The sequence below is a fragment of the Cnephaeus nilssonii genome (genome assembly GCF_951640355.1).
Source record: "Cnephaeus nilssonii genome assembly, chromosome: 8".
Taxonomy (NCBI): Eukaryota; Metazoa; Chordata; class Mammalia; order Chiroptera; family Vespertilionidae; genus Cnephaeus; species Cnephaeus nilssonii.
In genome coordinates, this window is record NC_137079.1 from 90,025,628 (window position 1) to 90,052,485 (window position 26,858).

The 26,858-nt window shown below is 40.4% G+C and overlaps 1 protein-coding gene and 1 pseudogene across 2 annotated transcripts in view; both read left to right on the plus strand.

Annotated features, from left to right (window-relative positions):
* LOC307104440 (TAF5-like RNA polymerase II p300/CBP-associated factor-associated factor 65 kDa subunit 5L) overlaps window positions 1–12,430 on the plus strand; it is a 16,926-nt pseudogene extending 4,496 nt beyond the window's left edge. Inside the window, exon 3 of the transcript in view lies at window positions 12,296–12,430. The product of the transcript in view is annotated as a TAF5-like RNA polymerase II p300/CBP-associated factor-associated factor 65 kDa subunit 5L (transcript). The remainder of the gene's footprint in view (window positions 1–12,295) is intronic.
* SERPINE3 (serpin family E member 3) overlaps window positions 1–26,858 on the plus strand; it is a gene marked incomplete at its 5' end in the record, with an annotated part of 56,935 nt that overhangs the window by 21,885 nt on the left and 8,192 nt on the right. Inside the window, 2 exon segments of the mRNA XM_079778717.1 lie at window positions 14,452–14,461; window positions 14,465–14,552. Of these exon segments, the coding sequence (XP_079634843.1) occupies window positions 14,452–14,461; window positions 14,465–14,552 (98 nt within the window).

The following is a 26,858-nucleotide window of genomic DNA, read 5'->3' on the forward strand; positions in this document are numbered from 1 at the left end:
GCAAGAATCAGGAAGAAATGAAAAGTGATATAGCTACAATCAAAAACACCATGGAAAGTTTCAACAGTAGATTACAAGAAGCAGAGGACCGAATTAGTGAGTTAGAAGATCAGGTACAGAAACAAGCTCAAGCTGAACAGCAATTGGAGAAAAAAATTAAAAAGCAGGAGGAAAGCCTAAGGGAGCTTCGGGACAACATGAAACGAAGTAACATGCGTATAATAGGGCTGCCAGAAGGACAAGAAGAGCAGCAGGGATTAGAAAATCTATTTGAAGAAATAATGACAGAAAACTTCCCGGATATGGGAAAGATAAAAGTTACGCAAGTAAAGAGAGTCCCAAGCAGAATCAACCCCAAAAGACCCACACCAAGACATGTCATAATTTCAATGGCAAATATAAATGATAAAGAGAGAATCCTAAAGGCGGCAAGAGAGAGACAGAGAGTTACCTACAAAGGAACACCCATCAGATTGTCAAATGATTACTCATCAGAAACACAACAAGCTAGAAGTGAATGGAAGGAGGTATACAAAGTGTTGCAAAGCAAAGGACTGAATCCAAGAATACTATATCCAGCAAGACTATCAATCAAAATTGAAGGGGAAATCAGGAGCTTTGCAGACAAAAAAAGCCTCAGGGAGTTTATCACCACCAAACCAGCAATGCAAGAATTGCTAAAGGGAATACTGTAAAAAGAAGAAATAAACAGGTAAGAAGGAATACAGACACAAAAATAGATATGACTGCAAACAAATACCTTTCAGTAATAACTTTAAATGTAAATGGACTAAATGCTCCAATCAAAAGACATCGAGTAGCTGAATGGATAAAAAAACACGACCCATATATATGCTGTCTACAAGAGACCCACCTCAGAACAAGAGACTCACACAGATTGAAAGTGAAGGGATGGAAAAATATCTTTCAGGCAAATGGAAATGAAAAAAAAGCTGGGGTAGCAATACTTATATCTGACAAAATAGACCTCAAAGTAAATGCCATAACAAGAGATAAGGAAGGCCACTTCATAATACTAAAGGGAGAAATCCAACAAGAAGAAATAATTCTGGTAAACATATACGCTCCCAATATAGGAGCACCCAAATACATAAAAAAACTCCTGGAGGATATCAAGGGAGAGATTAATAGCAACACAATCATAGTAGGAGACTTTAATACCCCACTATCACCACTGGACAAATCCTCTAAACAAAAAATCAGCAAAGAAACAGCAATCCTAAATGACTCACTAGACCAGATGGAATTAATTGACATCTTCAGAACATTTCACCCCAAAGCCACAGAATATACATTCTTCTCAAGTGCACATGGGTCATTTTCAAAGATAGACCATATGCTGGGTCACAGGCAAAGTCTCTTCAAATTCAAGAAGATAGAAATTATATCAAGCATCTTCTCAGATCACAGTGGCATAAAACTGGAAATCAACTACAATAAAAACAATCCAAAGAAATCAAACACATGGAGACTAAACAGCATGCTATTAAACAAGGACTGGGTCACCAGAGAGATCAAGGAAGAAATAAAAAACATCATGGCAACAAATGACAATGAAAACACAACAATCCAAAATCTATGGGACACAGCGAAAGCAGTCTTGAGAGGGAAGTTCATAGCTCTACAGGCCTATTGCAAAAAACAAGAAACAATGGTAATAAATTACTTAACCCTACAACTCAAAGAGCTAGAAAAAGAGCAGCAAGAAAAGCCCAGTGTAACCAGAAGGAAGGAAATAACAAAGATCAGAGCGGAGATAAATGACATAGAGACCAAAGAAACAATACATAAGATCAACAAAACCAAGAGCTGGTTCTTTGAAAGGATAAACAAGATTGATGGACCTCTAGCCAGGCTCACCAAGAAGCAAAGAGAGAGGACCCAAATAAACAAAATCAGAAATGAAAGAGGTGAAATAACAACAGACCCCGCTGAGATACAAAGGATTGTTACAAAATACTACGAACAACTCTATTCCAACAAACTGGACAATCTGGAGGAAATGGACATATTCCTAGAAAAATATAACCTTCCAAAAATCAATCAAGAAGAATCTAAACAGCTCAATAGGCCAATAACTATGGACGAAATTGAAGCAGTCATCAAAAAGCTTCCAGCAAACAAAAGCCCGGGGCCAGATGGCTTCACAGGAGAGTTTTACCAAACATTCAAGGAAGAACTAAAACCTATCCTCCTCAGACTATTCCAAAAAATTCAAGAGGAAGGAACACTTCCAAGCTCCTTCTATGAAGCCAGCATCACCCTAATACCAAAACCAGATAAAGACAACACAATGAAAGAGAATTACAGACCAATATCCCTCATGAACATAGATGCCAAAATCCTCAACAAAATTCTAGCAAATCGGCTCCAGCAGTACATCAGAAAGATCATACACCATGACCAAGTAGGATTTATCCCAGGAATGCAAGGATGGTACAATATCCACAAATCAATAAACGTGATACATCACATAAACAAATTGAAAGATAAAAATCACATAGTCATATCAATTGATGCAGAGAAAGCATTTGACAAAATCCAACACCCTTTCTTGATAAAAGCTCTCAACAAGGTGGGAATAGATGGCTCATACCTCAACATAATAAAAGCTATATATGATAAACCCACAGCAAACATCATACTCAATGGACAAAAACTAAAGACATTTCCCCTAAGAACAGGAACAAGACAGGGATGCCCACTCTCACCACTCCTGTTTGACATAGTACTGGAAGTATTAGCCATTGCAATTAGACAAGAAGAAGAAATAAAAGGCATCCAGATTGGAAAAGAACAAGTAAAGCTGTCTTTATTTGCAGACGACATGATATTGTACATAAAAAATCCGAAAGACTCCGTCAAAAAACTCATAGACTTAATAAATGAATTCGGCAATGTAGCAGGATACAAAATTAACGCCAAGAAATCTATGGCCTTTCTATACACCAATAGTGAACTTACAGACAGAGAGACTAAAAAGGCAATCCCATTTACCATCGCACCAAAAAAATTAAGATACCTAGGAATAAACTTAACTAAGGAGGTAAAAGACCTATACACGGAAAACTACAGGACACTGAAAAAAGAGATAGAGGAAGACGTAAACAGATGGAAGAACATACCATGTTCATGGATTGGTAGAATCAACATCATTAAAATGTCCATACTACCCAAAGCAATCTATAGATTCAATGCACTCCCCATTAAAATACCAACGGCATATTTCACAGACCTTGAAAGAACTCTCCAAAAATTCATCTGGAATAAAAAAAGACCCCGAATAGCCACAGCAATCCTGAGAAAGAAGAATAAAGTAGGAGGGATCTCAATACCAGATTTCAAGCTGTATTACAAAGCCACTGTTCTCAAAACAGCCTGGTACTGGCACAAGAACAGACATATAGATCAATGGAACAGAATAGAGAATCCAGATATTGACCCAAACCACTATGCTCAATTAATATTTGACAAAGGAGGCATGAACATACAATGGAATAAAGACAGTCTCTTCAATAAATGGTGTTGGGAAAATTGGACAGATACATGCAAAAAAATGAAGCTTGATCACCAACTTACGCCATACACAAAAATAAACTCAAAATGGATACAGGACTTAAACATAAGACGGGAAACCATAAAAATACTAGAGCAATCCACAGGCAGCAAAATGTCAGACATATGCCAAAAGAAATTCTTCACTGACACTGCCCCTAGGGCAATGGAAGCTAAAGAGAAAATTAACAAATGGGACTACATCAAAATAAAAAGCTTTTTCACAGCAAAAGAAACCATCAACAAAACAACAAGAAGGCCCACTGCATGGGAGAACATATTTGCAAATGGCATCACTGATAAAGGTTTAATCTCCAACATCTACAGGCAGCTTATACAACTTAATAAAAGGAAGATAAATGATCCAACAAAAAAATGGGCAACAGACCTAAATAGAATCTTTTCAAAAGAAGACAGAAGGAAGGCCAAGAGACACATGAAAACATGCTCAACGTCACTAATTATCCGAGAGATGCAAATCAAAACAACAATGCGGTACCATCTCACACCTGTCAGAATGGCTATCATCAACAAACCAACAAACGACAAGTGTTGGCGAGGATGCGGAGAAAAAGGAACCCTCGTGCACTGCTGGTGGGATTGCAGACTGGTGCAGCCACTGTGGAGAACAGTATGGAGTTTCCTCAAAAAACTGAAAATGGAACTCCCATTTGACCCAGTAATCCCACTCCTGGGAATATATCCGAAGAAACTAGAAACACCAATTAGAAAGGATATATGCACCCCTATGTTCATAGCAGCGCAATTCACCATAGCTAAGATTTGGAAACAGCCTAGGTGCCCGTCAGCAGATGAGTGGATCAGAAAACTGTGGTACATCTACACAATGGAATACTATGCTGCCATAAAAAAGAAGGAATTCTCATCATTTGCAGCAACCTGGGAGGAATTGGAGAACATTATGTTAAGTGAAATAAGTCAGTCAATGAAAGAAAAATACCACATGATCTCACTCATTTATGGATAATAAAGAACATTATAAACTTGAACAAAAAAGATAGATACAGAGACAGTAAAGCATCAAACAGACTGTCAAATTACAAGGGGAAGGTTAGGGAGAGGTGGGGGAGATAAGAGATCAATCAAAGGACTTGTATGCATGCATATAAGCATAACCAATGGATGCAAAACTCTGGGGGGTGGGGGCATATATGGGAGTGGGGTGTGGGGAGGGCAATGGTAAGATATGTACACATATAATACCTTAATAAAAAAATTGAAAAAAAAAATAAATAAAAGAATTGAGATGCTCTGGAGGTGAGGGGCACCTTCTTCCAAAGATGCCCCTGTGTCCTCTCGAGAGCACCCCCTGATGTCTCATTCTCCTCCCGGTTTGTGGGACCGCGATGCTGCTGACGGTCTGGGGGGCCGCTTCGGTCCCAGGAGGGTCGCAGGCCACAGCCGCTGGCGGGAATGCAGGGATCATCCTGGGAAAGGCCTCTCCTTTCCGGTGAGCCCGCAGAGAGCAGGGTTTTTATTGTTGTTATTATAATGACAGTAATTATTATTATTATGGAGAAGGGGAAACCTGGCACTGGCAGGGGCGCCTCTCCGCCCTCCGCCTTCAGGTCTGGCTCCTGCCACTGGCATTTTGGGGTTCAGGGAATTCAGGGGCTCTGGAAACGCAGTGTCTTGTGGGAAAGGGAGGATTTCTGGGCGACAGGTGGGTCACCCCCCTCCCCCCCTTCCCCCGACGTGCTCCTGGAAGTGGGTGCATCCGGTGGAGAAAGCCTCGCCCGTGCAGTGATGGGGAAAGCAAGACCTCTGGCTCACTTCTGTGCACAAGCCTCCCGCCCCGCCCCCGACACGTCGGAAAGAAATGAGAACCATGTGAGGTGACCAGTCCGGAGGCAGCACTGGGAAGCCGGGCTTCCCCCGCGAGCATTTCGTCAGAGGTGTGGCTTTTTCGGCCTTTTGCTCCCGGAGGTCACTGCTCCCGCCTCCCGCATGGCCATGGCAGCCTGATGGACACTTTGTGAGACAAACTGTAGGTACCAATGCGCGCATCCAAAAGCCCCGCGGATAGAGCGAGGTCTGGTTTGTGGAAAAGGGATTAGATCTTTCTGGGTTTTTTTTCTGAAGAGAGTTATTTTGTATTTTGTTTTCTATTAAAATGTATTTCGTTTCCCCCAGAAAAAGTGTTGGCATCTCATTGAAGCTGTGAGGAGGGGCGGGCGTGGCCTCTGTGCAGGGGGAGCCAGTGCCATAGGCCGGACCAGCCCTACCAGGGGCACCGTGATCCCCTGTGTGCTGCTCCGCTTGCTTTGAATCACGCTTCCTTGGCATTCACGTGGATTATCGATAGCATTTCATTCTGTTTATACATCCCAGATTGCCATTCGCTGCCCGGAGACATCTATGTTGCCATCCAGAGTTATTTGGTGAAATCCTACTTCCAGTTTTCTCTAAAGACCCCGTTATGAAATCGCTAGGGGGTGTTATTAAATGAACTCAAACTATTTATTGAACCATTGCAGGTAATGGACTCGTTCAAAGATGAAAATGATGCCAGAATTGTTACACTGTACTTCGATGCATAATTTTCTGGCAAGGACACGAGAATTACCAGGAGGTTGTATAGGGAGACTCTAGAATTCTGGGCCAAAAAACTTTTTTTACTTGAGCCTAAGGTGCTAACTAATAGGACATGTTCCTTATAGATAAAAATATATATTTGAGACATTGCAAGAAGAATCCTTTAGCAGCTTTAGACAGGATCACCTTCCACGTGGCCTGCAGGAAAAGCCTAGAATGCAGGTGTGTTCTCATCTGTACTGAGTGAATTCCTCTGCTGGATTGTATGGCGGCGTATTGCTAGAAATAATGAAATTCTCAAATTGGACCGAATCGTTCTCAGAAGTGGAAATATCACTGATCTGGAAGCTTTTGTGTTTGTTTTGTTTTTTAATTAAATGCAGAAATGTATAGGTTGGTCAGTCTTCACCTTTTTGATCATGTATATACTTTGTGATTTCACAATTGAAGCTCTTAATGATTTGCATGTTTGGCCTTTTTGTGTGTGTGTGTGTGAGCTCATTTTAATGTGGGGGGCATCAAACTTTCTAGAATGCCCCTCACAACTTCCCCCAAATCTTGGAAATAGTATGAGGGGTGTGTGTGTGTGTGTGTGTGTGTGTGTGTGTGTGTGTATTTGTGTCCACAAAGGTATACAGAGAACGTGGGTGTCCTTTCAGGTTGCTCTCTCCAGTTTTATTTCCTCTTCAGAGCAGTCCTATGGTGTGGACAGGGTGGATGATGCTACCATTTTGTGTTGAAAATACCTAAAGCCTAAAAAAGCTATACAATTTATAATTTTTTGGAATAAAGAAACTTTAGAATATTCAGTTATTTTGAACCACAGTGATAAATCTGTGATGTGTATATGGTGTGGATGGAAATAAGCTGAAATATCTTACACTGACAGACTCAGCAAATCTGATTGTAAATTTTAATTTTAGCCGTAGACTGGCAGAAAGAAAGAAAGAGAATTATGATAAAGGAAAGTCCTAAACAGAGAAAACAAGAAACAGTGAAAAGTTTTTAAATTCAAGGTCTAGCTTCTAAGGAGACAATGACTAGCTTTTCATTTGTCTTATTCGTGTATTAAAAAATGTCTTGGTTGTATTAAAAAAAAGTATTTATTGAGTATGTAAACTTCTCATTTTGCTGTTGCCCAGATTGGTATTTAAGTACATGGATTAAAAACTTAGTCTGTACTTCAAAAACAATAAAATAAAATAAAATAAAATAAAAGTACCAGATGGCAGCATCATGAATGAGGCTCATCTGGCAGGACCCATGGTTTTTTTGCTTTGCCTTTGGAGCCACATTGTTACTGGTAAGATTTTAATCTCAGTGTGAGATTAAAGAACAATCTTTAAACGTTCGACCAAGAGCCATTTTTGAGACTACTTATATATCAAGCCTTTGATGTGTTTTGAGTACTATTGACTTGCTTGAATTGGTACCTATTCATCATATCTCCATGGATAATAGTTATAGTATATTAAGAAATCATTTCTTGTTCCAATAAGTGGTCCAATTATTAAGGGGAAACAAAAAATAACAAATAAATAATATGTGGTTTTGTTCCTTTATCGGAATCCCTTCTTATTTTTCAGAGATTGATACAAAAAATTTTTTTAGCCTATTGCTCTTTTATTTTTTTAATCTTCAGACCTTGGATAGTGTTTCCTTGTGATGCTGGTGGTTATTTTTCTATATATTATTTCGACTTTTAATGAATGGAAACATTAAAGAACAAGAAGTTTAGTCCTTATCTCCCACCCCCTTAAGAATGTTAAAACATATTGAAATGAAAAGTTGTAAAGATAAGTATTAATATTCATGTTATTTTACCTAATGTGTCTGAATTAGAAGAGATAAATGGTGTAATGAATAGCAGATGTGGTTTTTAATCAGAGCAGCTGGACATGAACTCAGTATTCCTACTCTGACCTGGAGCTCTGATAGATAATTCTGTGCTTTCTACCTAACAAGATTGCTTGTGAGAACTTTGAAAATTTTAAAACACTGTGCAAGTATAAGGGTTTATTACTACTACGTGAATGAATTCATCAATGAGCCCTTTCAGACTTCTACATGTTCAGTCAAGTATTTACAAATAAATATTTAGTCTAACAAAAACCCCAAGGATTATTTCCATTCGCATAATTTATAAGGCATTCTTACAATTGAGATGTCAAAAATCTTAACAAACCAGGAACTTTTCGAAGGCTTCTCTGAAGACTGATTTTAGTGATAATGTGACCTGAATACAATGATAGAATGTTTGCTCACATAGCTTGACTAATGGTATTATACTGCAATTTACCTAGCCTTTACTGTCCTAAGTTTTTGTTTGTTTGTTTGTTTGTTTGTTTTTGGTCAAAGGACTTTGACCAAAATCCATCAACAACTTAGAAAAAGAAAGAAAACAGTATCTTCTGTTATGTTTCTCTTGCCTCGTTGTTACTTGCTTTTCTTTTCCCCTCCTCTTCCTACAGTACCCTGGCTTCCTGCTTACCCTGCTTTCATCCCCTAGCTCCTCTAACACATATAAAAGGAATGATGAAATTATTTCCACTGTTAAAAAGATTATGGTTACATTTGCCAATGAGAATACATTGCTTTGGAGCAATAAAAATAAAAAAAGAGTTCTTCGTGGAGAGAAGGGAGATAGAAGAGGACAAAGACTACTTTCCCAAATTATGAATTAAAAAGTAGGGCTATTATAAAGCTTACCTTCAGGAACTGTGTAGTTCTTTTTAATTACGTTAGTTAGGATGTATCCACCTGTTCTGCCCTGCAGCAATGCTCTCCGCTGTGCTTTGGCTTCCTCCTCAGGCTGCAGGCAAGACAACAGCTGCCCATCTGACCTCATAACTGTGTGTAACAACAGCTGTAGGAAGAGAAAGTTCCCATCTGTTTTTATTGTAGCCATCCTAGTTGATGTGAAATTGTATCTCATTGTGACTTTCATGATGTCAAGCATCCTTTCATGTACTTGGTGGCCATTTACATACCTACTACTGGCCCGGTACACAAAATTCATGCACATTAAAAGGGAATTAATTAGAGAAAATATTTTAATATTGATATTTGCCCTTTCTCTATAATAGAAGTGTCAGAGATGAAAGAAAATTAGTAAAATGTATATGAAAATCTCCCTCCTGTCAGAGTCTGGGGCACACCACGGGACCTAGAGTCAAGTCCCCGCCCACCACTCACACGTGCTTCAAAAACGCAGGAGACCCAGACCCAGCCGGCTCCACCCCCATCAAGCCTCTCTGGGTGGGGGGCACAGCCTCAGGTCCCCCAGCCCAGGGCACAGCCTCAGGTCCCCCAGGCCAGTGCTGGGGCAGGAGGTGTGACCTGAGGTCCCTTGTCAAGCCCCACCGGGCGGGGGACACAACCTGAGGTCCCCCGGCCCGGTGCTGGGGTGCGCGGCCTGAGGTCTCCCGGCCCGGTGCCAGGGCAGGGGAAGCAGCTTGAGGTCTTTCAGCCCAGTGCCAGGGTGGGGAGCATGGCCTGAGGTCTCCCGTCAAGCCCCGCTGGGCAGAGGGTGCAGCCTGAGGTCCCTCGCCCCGGCCAAGCACCATGCAGCCTCAGGTCCCTGCTGTTTGGTCATGATGTTACAGCGTCCCAGCTAATTTGCATATTCCTCTATTATATAGATTTGGAAAAATACTATTTCAATCCATTGTCCATTTTTAAATTGGTTATTTGTCTTTTTATTGTTGAGTTGTAATAGTTCTTTATATATTCTGGATACTAGTTCCCTATCAGATATGTAATCCTATATAATAAAGAGGTAATATGCAAATTGACCATCACTCCAATACACAAGATGGCTGCCTCATGTGGTCAAAGATGGTTGCCCCCATGTGGACACAAGATGGCCACCACATGATTGCCAGCAGGGAGGGCAGTTGGAGGGACCCAGGTCAGCAGGGGAGTACAGTTGGGGGGGACCAGGCCTGCAGGAGAGGGCAGTTGGGGGTGACCAGACTAGCAGGGGAGGGCAGTAGGGGGGGACTAGACCTGAAGGGAAGGGCAGTTGGGGGGTTACCAAGCTTGCAGGGGAGGGCAGTTGGGGGGTGACCAGGCCGGCAGGGGAGGGCAGTTAGGGTTGACCAGGCTAGCAAGGGAGGGCAGTTAGGAGTGACCGGGCCAGCAGGGGAGGGCAGTTAGGGGTGACCAGGCCGGCAGGGGAGGACAGTTAGGGGCAACCAGGCCGGCACAGGAGGGCAGTTAGGTGCAATCAGGCCAGCAAGGGAGGGCAGTTAGGGGCAATCGGGCTGGCAGCAGAGCAGTTAGTCGTCGATCAGGCTGGAAGGGGAGTGGTTAGGGGGTGATCAGGCTGGCAGGCAGAAGCGGTTAGGGGCAATCAGGCAGGCATGCAGGGAGGCAAGCAGTTGGAAGCCAGCAGTCCTGGATTGTGACAGGGATGTCCAACTGCCCGTTTAGGCCCAATCCCACTGGGTCTAAACAGGCAGTCAGACATCCTTCAAGGGGTCCCGGATTGGAGAGGGTGCAGGCTGGGCTCAGGGACACACACCCCTGTGCACGAATTTCATGCACTGGGCCTCTAGTTTGTAAATATTTTCTCCCATTTTGTAGGCTATCTTTTCACTTTCTTGTTGGTTTCTTCTTTAATTTTTTAAATATATATTTTTATTGATTTAATAGAGGAAGGGAGAGGGAGAGATAGAAACATCAATGATGAGGCAAATCATTGCTCGGCTGCCTCCTGCATACCCCCTACTGGGGATTGAGCCTGCAATCCAGGCATGTGCCTTTGACCAGAATCGAACCTGGGACCTTTCACTCTGCAGGCTAATGCTCTATCCACTGAGCCAAACCAGCTAGGGCTCTTGTTGGTTTCTTTTGAAGCACAAAAGTTTTTTATTTTGATGAAGTTTAATTAATCTATTTTTTCTTGTGCTTTTTAAATGTAATATGTAAGAAACCATTACTTAACCAAGCTCAAAAATATCTATATTGTGTTTTCTAAGCATTTTAGTTCTTATTTTAGGTCTTTGATCCATTTTGAATTAATTTTTGTATATGGTATGAGGTAAAGGTCCAACTTCATTCTTTGCATGTGGCTATCCAATTGTCTCAGTGCCATCTACATTAATAAAAGAGAAATATGCAAATTGACTGTACCTCCGGGATGCCCACCAGCCAATCAGGAGTGAGTATGCAAATTAACCCAACAAAGATAGCGGGTTAATTTGCATATGCAGGCACGGAGCGGCCGGGCGGGGCGGGACACCTGCTATGAGGGGGAGGGCGGGGGGGCAGAGGGAGCTACAGGAGTGGCGCTCCAGCCGGGAGCAAAGACTTGCAGGCTCCCAGGCAGCCGGGAGCGAAGCCAGGGGAAGGAAGGCCTATTCTTGCACGAATCTTCATGCAGTGGGCCTCCTGTTTATTGATAAATCCCACTGAATTTTCTTGGCACCCTTGTCACAATCAATTGACGATAAATGTATGGGTTTATATCTGGACTTTAAATTCTATTCTATAGACATAAATGTTTATACTTTTGCCAGTACCACACAGTCTTGATTACTACTTTTTTAGTATACTTAGAAATCAGAAAGTGCGAGTATTTCAACTTTATTCTTTTTCAAGATTATTTTGGCTATTCTGGGTCCCATGCATTTTCATATGAATTTTAGAATTAACTTAGTTTCTTCCAAAAAGAAAAGCAGCTGGAATTTTGTTAAGGACTGTACAGAATCTGAAGGTCAATTTGGGGAATATTTCTTTCTAACACAATTAAGTGCCATTGTCTATGAACTCGGGATCTTTCATTTACCAGTACTTTAGTTTTTTTCAATGACTTTTTTTTTAGTTTCCAGTGAACAAGTTTTGCATTTCTTTTGTTAAATTTATTTCTAAGAATTTTATTCTTTTTGATGTTATTATACATGGGATTTTCGAGTGTTATTACTAGTATAAAGAAACAGTTAATTTTGTATCTTATATTCTGTCACCTTGATGAACTCACTTATTTGCTCTAATAGTTTTTTCTGTGTGTGGATTCCTTAGGATTTCCTATGTACAAGACCAAGTCATCTTGAATAGAGATAGATTTAATTCTTCCTTTCTAATCTGGGTGCATTCTATTTCTTTTTCTTTCATAATATCCCTGTATACCCCTTCATTCTTGTCTTTTTCCTGATCTTAGGGAAAAATCATTCAGTTCGTCACCATTAAGTATTACCCTAGCTGTAGATTTTTTGTCGATGCCCTTTTCCAGGTTGAAAAAGTTGCCTTCTATTCCAAATTTGTTGAATGTGGGTTTTTTTGTGTGTCTATGTAAGGGTGTTGAATTCTGTCAAACGCTTTTTCTGCATCTATTGAGATGATCATGTGGCCTTGTCTTTTCCTCTGTTAATATGCCATTTTTCACTGATGGATTTTTCACATGTTGAACCCACATTGTATTCCTGGGATAAAATCCCACTTGGTCATGGTATGATTTATATGTTGTTGGATTCAATTTGCTAGTATTTGTTGAGGATTTTTGCATCTATTTATAAGGAATAATGGTCTACAGTTTTCTTGTGATATTCTTGTCTGTTTTTTTGGTAAAAGGTGTTTCTGTGTTTTTAACTCAAGTTATTTTGGTAGTATTTCTTTTGGACCGGTCTTCATAGCCATACAAAAAAAAACACTCATCTTTTATAGTTGCATTTTACTTTTACTATTATGTTTAGTCACTAAAAATGATATTACAGTTTTATTATCTACCATAATCACCATACTTGATTTCAAACATTCCTTAGCAATTTCTTGATACCATTAGAAACAATAAAACCACAATAGTAACAATAAAGTGCATGAGCAATGCTGGGCATTGTTCTAAGCACTTTACAACCATTATTTCACTTAATCTTCCCAAAGCTAAGAAAAAGAACTACTGTTACGTTCGTTTCACAAATGAGGAAACTGAGGTCAAAAAAGGTAAACTAACATGTCCCAAGTCCCTCAGCTCATCACAGGCTGAGCCAGGATTCAAATCTCAGCACTGGATTTCTGAGTTCATGCTCTTAACCACTATGTTTTAGCATCAAGAGTCTTCAAGAGATGTATTTTAAATATTTAAGAAATTTCAGGAAAGGTAATCAAAGTTATGCTTGGAAATGTCAGGTTGACTTGGAGAAAGCATGTGAATCAAAAACATCCATTTATGAGAAAATCTGAAACTTTTATTCAAAATATTGATCATATTGTCTCATATGGCAATGAAGACTTTTGATATTAAATGGCCTTATCCAGTATTTTTACTCTCTTACAAGTCCTGCATGTTTTATAGAAAAAGACTATCTAAATTGCATTTTAAACATTTTTATTTTCAAGGAAAATGTCAGCAGTCCTTCTAAAGATACCTCAACAGTAAGATTTTAAATACCTTGCCTTTTCAGAAATACTGCAAAGTTGGTGTGTTGATTCTCCCTGCTCTCAGGACTTACTAGGAACCCAAAGATTTAACTTGCATTCCTTCCCTGCTGTGCACTGAAGGCACACACTGCACACAGCGAACATACATATATGTCTTATAAATTATAAACATATTAAATGAGACACTCTATCAATTCTCAGTCAACAACATTTCTGTATCTACTGTGTGTGAGATGCCACATGGGATGCGAGGTAGCAAAATGTAGATGGGAAACTGCACTCAGACAGCCTCTATTTGAGTTGAGCTCCACCATGTATTCACTGTCATCTTGGGCACGTTTCTTTAACTCTTAAGCCTCAGTCTTCTCATCTGTAAAGTGAGGATAATAATAACATAGTTATGTGAACATGAAGTTAAATCATCTACATAAAATACTTTTCTCAGTGCCTAGCACATGGTAAACACTCAGTAATTATTACTAGAAAATAAAAAATTCAGAGGGATAGCCTCTCTTCTCAAGCAGCTTATGATGTCATAAATAACAGTAAGAGGAAGCAAAATGTTCTATACATCAAAGAGTAGAACAAACAAAGTGTAAATGAGGCTTTAGTAACCAAAGGTCACCAAACAGCTGGCGAGTTGGGGATAACAATTGAATTGGGCTTAGAGGAGAGAGTAGTCATTTCAAAGGCTGCCAAGGAAGATGAAGGACATCTGGAAAGAACAGCAGACGCAAATGCACAGAGGTGGGGGAGTCCTGTGTGACCGGGTTATTCAGTGAGTAGGGTTTATGGGAAGGAGCAGTAAAGGATATAGCCAGAAATGAGCCTGGAGAACCCTGACATCCAAGTTGGGGGTTTGGAGGTTATATGGTGCATATAAATGTATATCGAACGAGAATTTTTTTAAAAAGTTGATGATTTATTTTTGTTTTTTAGATTTAGGATCTAAAATCATGTCAACTTAAAAAATATTTTAATTTTTGGGGGAGTCACCGATCTTTTTTATCCACTCAAAGCTAACTTGAAAGGAATTTCAGGTAACAACAGTTCTTTCAAGATTTTTGACATTGTGTTTCTAGAAAGTTTATCATATTTTGATTAAGGGATTCTAATTATTAATACAGAGCCTTCAGTGGTAATCAACCAGAGTTAATGTTATTTAAAAGAATAAAGAAAGTGCTTTGCATTACATAAGATTGTGTTGCTTCTTATAACAATCAAACTTGGGTTAGAATTTATGGAGGAGGGGTGTTTCTTGAGCCTTCGAGGTATTGTTGTCACCTTCTGAGTGAGATCAATAACCACAGGACCCAGTACAACTCACCCTTCCTCTGCCCATCATGACTAGGAGATGCCAGAGACCCTGGTGCAACAACACAGCTCTTCATTCTGACCTTCCGCTGTCATGCCAGCCTCACAATCACCTTTTTTTTCTCCCTCCCTTCTTGTACCTGTTCTGTCCTCTTCTAATGCACTAACCTGAAACTTCCCCTCATCCATCCAACTTCCTTTCTTCAAATTATGCATGCACCTGTAACCTTGCCCTAAAATTATCTCCTCAGAGTTCATATTAAATTTCTTTGCCCATAGTAGACATGCTACTACTAACCAAGAGGAGCTGTGTTTGCGTATGATCTGACAGAGTACTTACATAAAATATTAAAGAGAGTGGAATGCCAGAGCCTTATGTCCCAGAATCCTTTTGGGAAACCATTAGCTAGACTGTTGGCAACTCCAAAGGCCCATGTTCATTTCTGCTCTAGATAGAAGTAAATTATCTGTACAAAGATGGCACTATAGCAGGCATTTTCATTGGCCTTGACATTTTCTTGCCTGATAAGCTTGAGAGTCTCTATTTTGAATACTAGAACCTTATAGCACATAGAAATTTTCTAATTCTTTGTTCAGGATCTTCCTCTGAAGCAATCACAGAAAATATGGGAGTTTGGTCTACAAGAGAAGTTTTGGGCTGTAGATGTGTCCAAACTGACTAACTGGCAGAGTTATGTACCAAATATAACACAGGAAAAAGAATCTATTCCAGAGTTCTTAAGATCCACTAACTCTGTATTTGTTACCTAAACATGCAAAGAGATGAAGCAAAGCAATAGTCAAGTGTACCGGTATGGATGCAGTGCCTCTGACAATGCTTGGCACACAGTGGATGCCCAGTAAATATTGATTTAGTTGAATGATCAAACCAGAGATTTTCCCTGGTGACACAGGTATAATCTGACACTGTACAGAAAACTAGAGGGCGAGGAAAGAGGAAGGGATGAAGAACTTGAGTGCACTCTATCTTTGGTGCACTCTATGGTGCAAAATCCAATCAATGTGTCTTCTTGTAACTGTGAAGCTCAGCATGGTATCCCTATTGTTGATGGCAATACTATTTTTCTTTAGATTATTGTAGTTCAAATCTTTGGAGCTACTCTTGATCTTTTCTTCCACACCACTATATGCAATTAATCACTATGACTTCCTGATTGATCCTTAATAGTTCTTTTTTATTATTATTTGAAGTATTACATGTCTCCTTTTTTCCCAATTAACCCCCCTCCATGGCCACTACGACCCCCGAGGGCAAGCCCCCACCACCCCAGTGTCTGTGTCCATTGGTCATGCTAATATGCATGCATACAAGTCCTTTGGTTGATCTCTAACCAGCCCCCTTCCCTGCCTTCTCCCTGAGGTTGGACAGTCTGCTCAGTGCCACCTTGTCTCTGGATCCAGTTTTGTTCATCAGTATATGTTGATCATTATATCCCACATATGAGTGAGATCATGTGATATTTATCTTTCTCCGACTGGCTTATTGCACTTAGCATAATGCTCTCCAGTTCCATCCATCCTGTTGCAAATCGTACAAGTTCCTTCTTTTTTATAGCAGCATAATATTCCATTGGTTAGATGTGCCACAGTTTTTTAATCCACTCATCTGCTGATGGGCACTTAGGTTATTTCGGAATCTTAGCTATTGTCAATTGTGCCGCTATGAACATAGGGGTGCCTGTATTCTTTCTGGTTGGTGTTTCTGGTTTCTTGGGAGATATTCCTAAAAGTGGGACTACTGGGTCAAATGGGAGTTCCATTTTTAACTTTTTGAGGAAACTCCATACCGTTTTCCACAGTGGCTGCACCAGTCTGCATTCCCACCAGCAGTGCACGAGGGTTCCTTTTTCTCCACATCCTTGCCAGCATTTGTCATTTGTTGATTTGTTGATGATAGCCATTCTGACAGGTGTGAGATGGTACCTCATTGTTGTTTTGATTTGCATTTCTCAGATGATTAATGACTTTGAGCATGTTTTCATATGTCTCTTGGCCTTCTGTACGTGTTCTTTCGAAAAGTGTCTATTTAGGTCCTTTGCCCATTTTTTGATTGGATTGTTTATCTTCCTTTTGTTAAGTTGTATAAGTTCCCTGTAAATGTTGAAGATTAAACCCTTATATGAAATAGCATTAGCAAATATGTTTTCCCATGCAGTGGGCTTTCTTGTTGTTTTGTGGATGGTTTTATTTTGATGTAGTCCCACTTATTTATTTTCTCCTTAGTTTCCATTGCCCTAGGAGCTGTAATGGTACAGATATTGCTACAACATATGTCTGATATTTTGCTGCCTATGGAGTCTTCTAAGATGTCTATGGTTTTCCATCTTATATTTAAGTCCTTTAACCATTTTGAGTTTGTCTTTGTGTATGGTGTTAGTTGGTGATCTAGTTTCATTTTCTTGCATGTATTTGACCAAATTTCCCAGCATCATTTATTAAAGAAACTGTCTTGACTCTATTGTATCCTCTTGCCTCCTTTGTGAAATATTAATTGAACATAATGGCTTGGGACTATTTCTGGATTCTCTGTTCTGTCCATTGGTCTATATGTCTGTTCTTGTGCCAGTACCAGGCAGTTTTGAGAACCGTGGCTTTGTAATATAGCTTGATATCTGGTATTGTGATCCCTCCAACGCTGGTCTTCTTTCTCAGGATTGCTGTGGCTATTTGGGGTCTTTTTTTTTTCCACATGAATTTTTGGAGAGTTTGTTCTAGGCCTGTGAAATATGCCAATGGTATTTTATGGGGATTGCATTAAACCTATAAATTGCTTTGGGTAGTATGGACACTTTAATGATGTTGATTCTATCAATCCATGAACACAGTATGTTCTTCCATTTATTTATGTCTTCCTCTATCTCTTTTTTCAATGTCCTGTAGGTTTATGAGTACAGGTCTTTTACCTCCTTAGTTAAGTTTATTCCTAGGTATCTTAATTTTTTTGGTGCAATGGTAAATGGGATTGTTTTTTTAGTTTCTCTTCCTGTGAGTTCATTGTTGGTGTATAAAAAAGCCATAGAGCCGAAACCGGTTTGGCTCAGTGGATAGAGCGTCGGCCTGCGGACTGAAAGGTCCCAGGTTTGATTCCGGTCAAGGGCATGTACCTTGGTTGCGGGCACATCCCCAGTAGGGGGTGTGCAGAGGCAGCCTATCGATGTTTCTAACTCTCTATTCCTTTCCCTTCCTCTCTGTAAAAAATCAATAAAATATATTAAAAAAAATAAAAAAGCCATAGATTTCTGGGTGTTAATTTTGTATCCTGTTACATTGCCGAATTCATTTATTAAGTCTAGTAGTTTTTTGATGGAGTCTTTGGGGTTTTCTATGTACAGTAGCATGTCATTTTTGAATAATGACAGTTTTACCTCTTCTTTTCCAACTTGGATGCCTTTTATTTCTTCTTCTTGTCTGATCGCTAAGGCTAGCACTTCCAGTTCTATATCAAACAGAAGTGGTGAAAGTGGGCATTCCTGTCTTGTTCCTGTTTTTAGGGGAAATGAATTTAGTTTTTGCCCATTGAGTATGATGTTGGCTGTAGGTTTGTCACATAAGGCTTTTATTATGTTAAGGTATGATTCCTCTATTTCCAGTTTGCTGAGAGTTTTTATCAAGAAACGGTGTTGGATTTTGTCAAATGCTTTTTATGCTTCAATTGATATGATTATGTAATTTTTGTCTCTCAGTTTGTTTACTAGTATGTGATGTATCACGTTTATTGATTTGCGGATATTGTACCATCCCGGAATAAATCCCACTGGGTCATGGTGTATGATCTTTCTAATGTAATGATGGATTCAATTTCCTAGAATTTTGTTGAGGATTTTAGCATCTACGTTCATCTAGGACAGTGGTCAGCAAACTGTGGCTCGCGAGCCACATGCGGCTCTTTGGCCCCTTGAGTGTGGCTCTTCCACAAAATACCATGGCCTGGGCGAGTCTATTTTGAAGAAGTGGCATTAAAAGAAGTTTAAGTTTAAAAAATTTGGCTCTCAAAAAAATTTCAATCGTTGTACTGTTGATATTTGGCTCTGTTGACTAATGAGTTTGCCGACCACTGATCTAGGATATTGGCCTGTAGTTCTCTTTTTTTGTGATGTCATTATCTGGTTTTGGAGTTAGGGTAATGCTGGCTTCATAGAAAGAGCTTGGAAGTGTGCCTTCCTCTTGAATTTTTTGGAATAGTCTGAGGAGGAAAGCTTTTAGTTCTTCTTTGAATGCTTTGTAGAACTCTCCTGTAAAGTTATCCAGATGAGGGCTTTTGTTTGCTGGAAGATTGTTTATTACTGCTTCAATTTCTTCAGTAGTTATCAGCCTATTAAGATTTTTTCATTTTCCTGATTGAGTTTTGGAAGCTTGTATTTTTCTAATATGTCCATTTCATCTAGGTTGTACAGTTTGTTGGAATAGAGTTGTTCATAGTATTTTTTTCATAATCCTTTGTAATTCTGTGGGGTCAGTTGTTACTTCACCTCTTTCATTTCTGATTTTGTTATTCTGGGTCCTCTCTCTTTGCTTCTTGGTGAGCCTGGCTAGAGCTTCATCAATCTTGTTTATCCTTTCAAAGAACCAGCTCTTGGTTTTGTTGATCTTTTGTATTGTTTCTTTGGTGTTAATGTCATTTATTTCCACTCTGATCTTTATTATTTACTTCCTTCTGCTTACTCTGATTTTCTTGTTGCTCTCTTTCTAACTCTTTGAGTTGTAGGATTAGATAATTTATTACCATTGTTCTTGTTTTTTGATGTAGGCCTGTAGAGCTATGAAATTCCCACTCAAGACTGCTTTCACTGTGTCCCATAGATTTTGGATTGTTGTGTTTTCATTGTTGTTTGTTACCAGGATGCTTTTTATTTCTTCTTTGATCTCTTTGGTAACCCAATCATTGTTTAATAGCATGCTATTTAGTCTCCAGGTGTTTGATTTTTTTCATTGTTCTTATTGTAGTTAATTTCTAATTTTATACCATTGTGGTTGAGAAGATGCTTGATATGATTTCTATCATCTTGAATTTGAAGAAATTTTCCCTGTGTCCCAATATGTGGTCTATCTTTGAAAATGTCCTGTGTGCACTTTAGAAGAATGTATATTCTGTAGCTTTAGGGTGAAATGTTCTGAAGATGTCAATTAAGTCCATCTGATCTAGTAGGTCATTTATGATTGATGTTTCTTTGCTGATTTTTTGTTTAGAAGATTTATCCACTGGTGTTAATGGAGTATTAAAGTCCCCTACTATGATTGTATTGCTGTCAATCTCTCCCTTGATATCCTCCAGGAGTTTTTTTTTAATGTATTTGGTTGCTTTCTTTCTCTTCAAATTCAAGAAAATAGAAATCATATCAAGCATCTTCTCAGATCACAGTGGCATAAAACTGGAAATCAACTAAAATAAAAACAATCCAAAGAAATCAAACACATGGAGACTAAACAGTATGCTATTAAAAAATGACTGGGTTACCAGAGAGATAAAGGAAGAAATAAAAAACATCATGGCAACAAATGACAATGAAAACACAACAATCCAAAATCTATGGGACACAGCGAAAGCAGTCTTGAGAGGGAAGTTCATAGCTCTACAAGCCTACTGCAAAAAACAAGAAACAATGGTGATAAATTACCTAACCCTACAACTCAAAGAGTTAGAAAGAGAGCAACAAGAAAAGCCCAGTGTAAGCAGAAGGAAGGAAATAATAAATATCAGAGTGGAGATAAATGACATAGACACCAAAGAAACAATACAAAAGATCAACAAAACCAAGAGCTGGTTTTTTGAAAGGATAAACAAGATTGATGAACTTCTAGCCAGGCTCACCAAGAAGCAAAGAGAGAGGACCCAAATAAACAAAATCAGAAATGAAAGAGGAGAAATAACAACAGACCCCACAGAAATACAAAGGATTGTTAAAAAATACTACGAACAACTCTATTCCAACAAACTGGAGAACCTGGAGGAAATGGACATATTCCTAGAAAAATATAACCTTCCAAAACTCAATCAGGAAGAATCTAAACAGCTCAATAGCCCAGTAACTATGGAAGAAATTGAAGCAGTCATCAAAAAGCTTCCAGCAAACAAAAGCCCAGGGCCAGACGGCTTCATAGGGGAGTTTTACCAAACATTCAAGGAAGAACTAAAACCTATCCTCCTCAGACTATTCCAAAAAATTCAAGAGGAAGGAACACTTCCAAGCTCCTTCTATGAAGCCAGCATCATCCTAATACCAAAACCAGATAAAGACAACACAATGAAAGAGAATTACAGGCCAATATCCCTCATGAACATAGATGCCAAAATCCTCAACAAAATTCTAGCAAATCAGATCCAGCAGTACATCAGAAAGATCATACACCATGACCAGGTAAGATTTATCCCAGGAATGCAAGGATGGTATAATATCCACAAATCAATAAACGTGATACATCACATAAACAAATTGAGAGATAAAAATCACTTAGTCATATCAATTGATGCAGAAAAAGCATTTGACAAAACCCAACACCCTTTCTTGATAAAAACTCTCAACAAGGTAGGAATAGAAGGATCATACCTCAACATAATAAAAGCTATATATGATAAACCCACAGGTAACATCATACTCAATGGGCAAAAACTAAAACCATTTCCCCTAAGAACAGGAACAAGACAGGGATGCCCATTTTCACCACTCATGTTCGACATACTACTGGAAGTATTAGCCATTGCAATTAGACAAGAAGAAGAAATAAAAGGCATCCAAATTGGAAAAGAAGAAGTAAAACTGTCCTTATTTGCAGATGACATGATATTGTACATAAAAAACCCAAAAGACTCCATCAAAAAACTATTAGACTTAATAAATGAATTCGGCAATGCAGCAGGATACAAAATTAATGCCAAGAAATCTATGGCATACTATACACCAATTGTGAACTTACAGAAAGAGAGACTAAAAAAGCAATCCCATTTACCATTGCCCCCAAAAAATTAAGATACCTAGGAATAGACTTAACTAAGGAGGTAAAAGACCTATATGCAGAAAACTACAGGACACTGAAAAAAGAGATAGAGGAAGATGTAAACAAATGGAAGAACATACCATGTTCATGGATTGGTAGAATCACCATCATTAAAATGTTTATACTACCCAAAGCAATCTATAGATTCAATGCACTCCCCATTAAAATACCAATGGCATATTTCATAGACCTAAAAAGAACTCTCCAAAAATTCATCTGGAATGGTAAAAGACCGCGAATAGCCACAGCAATCCTGAGAAAGAAGAATAAAGTAGGAGGGATTTCAATACCAGATATCAAGCTGTATTACAAAACCTCTGTTCTCAAAACAGCCTGGTACTGGCACAAGAACAGACATATAGATCAATGGAACAGAATAGAGAATCCAGATATTTACCAAACCACTATGCTCAATTAATATTTGACAAAGGAGGCATGAACATACAATGGAATAAAGACAGTCTCTTCAATAAATGGTGTTGGGAAAATTGGACAGATACATGCAAAAAAATGAAACTATATCACCAACTTATACCATACACAAAAATAAACTCAAAATCGATACAGGACTTAAACATAAGATGGGAAACCATAAAAATACTAGAGGAATCCACAGGCAGCAAAACCTCAGATATATGCTGAAAGAACTTCTTCACTGATACTGCTCCTAGGGCAATGGAAGCTAAAGAGAAAATAAACAAATGGGACTACATCAAAATAAAAAGCTTTTTCACAGCAAAAGAAACCATCAACAAAACAACAAGAAAGCTCACTGTATGGGAGAACATATTTGCAAATGTTATCACTGATAAAGGTTTAATCTCCAACATCTACAGGCAGCTTATCCTCTCTAATAAAATGGTAATATGCAAATTAACCATCACTCCACTACATAAGCCACGCCCACCAGCCAATCAGGACGAGTATGCAAATTAACCCCAATCCAATATGGCTACAGCCACAGAGAGCAAGGTTTCCCAGGTAACAGAGCAAGCCAAGCTTTCCATAACCGTTGCAGGCCTAAGCCTCTACTCAAGCTACAAAGTTTCAATTATAGAAGGTAAACAAATTCAAACAAATGGCGGCAGAATGGAGCTTGAGAGAGCAGGCCAGGGTTGCCGGCGGCAACAGGGGAAGCAAAGCTTTCCGCACACCCTGGCCGGGCTCACCCGCTTAAGGCTACAAAGTTTCAATTGTAGAAGGTGAATTAACTGCCACAGAAATGGCTGCCACCCCAGAAATGGCTGCCGCTCCAGGTTACAAAGTTTCAATTGTAGAAGGAAAATAAATTCCACATACCAGGGCCTCCTCTTGGGTTGCCAGGGGGCGTGGCCAGCCTGCAAACCACCACAGGCCCCTCGCTCAGGCCGCCCCACACCCCAAGGGAACCCCCACCCTGATCAGGGACACCCTTCAGGGCAAACCAGCTAGCCCCCACCTGTGCACCAGGCCTCTATCCTATCTAATAAAAGAGTAATATACAGATTGATCATCACTGCAACACACAATATAGCTGACCCCATGTGGTCAAAGATCCTGCCCCCATGTGGACACAAGATGGCCACTACAAAATGGCCAGCAGGAGAGGGCAGTTGGGAGGCACCCGGCCTGCAAGGGAAGGCAGTTGAGAGGGACCAGGCTTGCAAGGGAGGGCAGTTGGAGGTGATCAACCCTGCAGGAGTGGGCAGATAGGGGTGACCAGGCTGGCAGAGGAGGGAAGTTGGGGGCAAACAGGCTGGCAAGGGAGCAGTTAAGCATCAACCAGGCTGGCAGCGGAGTGGTTAGGGGGTGATCAGGCTAGCAGGCAGAAGCAGTTAGGGGCAATCAGGAAGGCAGGCAGGCGAGCAGTTGGGAGCCAGCAGTCCTGGATTGTGAGAGGGATGTCTGACTGCCCGTTTAGGCCCGATCCCACCAGGATCGGGCCTAAACGGGCAGTCGGACATCCCTCCAGGAGTCCCAGATTGGAGAGGGTACAGGCTGGGCTCAGGGACAACCCCCTGCCGTGCACGAATTTCGTGCACCGGGCTTCTAGTACAACTTAATAAAAGGCAGATAAATGGTCCAATAAAAAAATGGGCGATGGACCTAAATAGAATCTTTTTGAAAGAAGACAGATGGAAGGCCAAGAGACACATGAAAACATGCTCCAAGTCACTAATTATCCGAGAGATGCAAATCAAAACGACAATGTGGTAGCATCTCACACCTGTCAGAATGGCTATCATCAACAAATCAACAAACAACAAGTGTTGGTGATGATGCGGAGAAAAAAGAACCCTCATGCACTGCTGGTGGGAATGCAGACTGGTGCAGCCACTGTGGAAAACAGTATGGAGTTTCCTCAAAAACTGAAAATGGAACTCCCATTTGACCCAGTAATCCTACTCCTAGGAATATATCCTAAGAAACTAGAAACACCAATCAGATAGGATATATGCACCCCTATGTTCATAGCGGCACAATTCACCATAGCTAAGATTTGGAAACAGCCTAGGTGCCCGTCAGCAGATGACTGGATCAGAAAACTGTGGTACATCTACACAATGAAATACTATGCTGCCATAAAAAAGAAGGAATTCTTACCATTTGCAGCAGCCTGGATGGAACTGGAGAACATTATGCTAAGTGAAATAAGCCAGTCAATGAAAGAAAAATACCACATGATCTCATTCATTTGTGGATAATAAAGAACATTATATACTGATGAATAAAAAGATAGATACAGAAGCAGTAAAGCATCAAACAGACTGTCAAATTACAGCGGGAAGGTTAGGGAGAGGTGGGGGAGATAAGAGATCAACCGAAGGACTTGTATGCATGCATATAAGAATAACTAACGGATGCATAACACTGGGGTGTGAGGGCATGTATGGGAGTGTGTGTGGGGGGAATGGTAAGATATGTACACATATAATACCTTAATTTAAAAAATGGAGGGAAAAAATAAAAAAAAAACAAGAAAAGGTCAAAATGATGATGATAATAATAATAAAGAAAATAAAGAAAAGAAAAAAATTGTAGTTTCTTAAGTAAAAGATTTTTTAAAAAGTGAAGTCATTTAATGTCCCATGGAGGCTGGTCTAAGACTGTTCACTGTTCTGTCTACCAAGTCTCAGCTTCCTGCTAGATAGTCAGCACCGGGTTGCAGCTCCCAGCGATCCACAGCTCCTCTGTGTCAGATGCCACAGCCTTGGTGTCATCCAGGTGGGACCACTCTGCCTGCTATGTTTGTCTGTCTACTTTCAGTTGTATTTACACAAGTGTCTATTTCTGATACTGCCTTTAGGAGAGGGAGCAGTTAAGCATCAACCAGGTGATTTCTGACACTGCCTTTAGGTGGCAGTGTTTCTGACACTGCCTTTAGGTGGCAGTGTTTCTGTATTAGTTTCTGGGACCAAATGGCCCCTCAACTCAGTCCCCAAGGGCTCCCTGGAGTATTTCAAATCTTTGTTTCCCTGCCAAGCTCAAGGCTGGGGGTGTCTGTTCAGGGTTGGAGGGATCGGACTGTCTCAGAGCTGGCTTCCTGATCACCTCTCCCTATTTTGTTTCCCAGCTTCCACAAAACCACCTTCCCCTGCATGGCAGCCACGGTGAGTGTTTGTAATTGAAAGATCCTGGGTTTAGCGAGTAAAAGCAAGGAGATTATAAAGACTGAGCAACCACACCACTGTGCATTTCTCTATTCCTCCCCGCCGCCCCCACCCTCCCTCTCCCCCCCCGCACCCCGGCCCTGCTCCACAGGTGCAGAACCTCAGGCTGCCTTTCTGGGCACAGCCTCCCATGGCTGTGGGCTTAGATCTAGAATCCTTCACTGCCAGGAGCCCTATGGATAACCTTCCACAGTCAAGTGCTACACTTGTCCCTAAGGGAAGCGGTGTTGGTTCAGAGCAGTCCAGGCTGTGCGGGTTTCTCCCTCCAGCCCAGATCCCACTAGTTTCCTGGCTAGCTCTGACCTTTCTGGCCACAGATTGTCTCTACAGCTGAGTTTAATTCACGAATTCTGGGTGGATGTTATTCAATTCAGCCATTTCTTCTATCTGCTCCGTGAGAAGGCGCCAGACCCATCTGCCTATTCGGCTACCATTTTGTCTCCCCCTGGACAAACTTTTTGTGAGCCTGCAGCCAGGGAGGCTGGAGTCTCAGTGTTCGTGGGTTCACAGCCAAAGCAGCTGGTCCCTGGCTGGTGTGGCTGTAGGATCCCGGGTGGTGTCCGAAGTTTCCCCTGGTGAAGGTGAGGCTGGGCTCCCAGTCACAGCCATTCTCCCCCTCAAGATGGCGTGATCTATGCGGCAGAGCCAGCCACCTCCGGAGAGATTTCAGCGGTAGTAGAGGCTGCCCAGCTAGGGGATCCTGGTCCGCCAACCCCCAACAGTCCTGAGGAATAACTGTCCCTCACTCACACATACACACATGCCCCACACACCCACACTCCCCTTTGCTCTTTCACTCACTCACTGTCGTCCTGTCTGCTGCCATCTTGGATAGCTCCCTTAATAGCTCTTAAACATCTCTCTGCCTTTATGTCCTAGAAGCACATCTTAAAATGTCATCAATTCTGTGTCCTCAAACAAGACTGAGCTTAACTAACATCATGCAGCTCACCTATTGATAAAAACTTCCAAAGCCTTTAAGCTCCTCTGACAAGATCTAATAACCAACCTAGTTTAAAAAGAACCTTTAAAGATACCTAACCTTTTTATTATAATGCAGTTAAAGTCTATTTTTAAATCAGCAGAAATAGAGGCTCATGGATCTGGCTTGTTAAATAATTATTGAGCAGTTACCATGTGCCAAGTGTGAAGTTTGCAGTCATGTTTCCTGCTGATAAAACACACCAGCCTTACAATCTCTCATAAAGTTTTATTCATCTAAAGTAGGGGTCACCAAATGATGGCCCCAACACCTGTTTTTATAAATAAAGTTTTACTGAAACACAGCCACTCCCGCTTATTTACAAGTTATATATATATATGTATATCGGCTTTCCTGCTACAAGGGCAGAATTGAGCAGTTGCAGC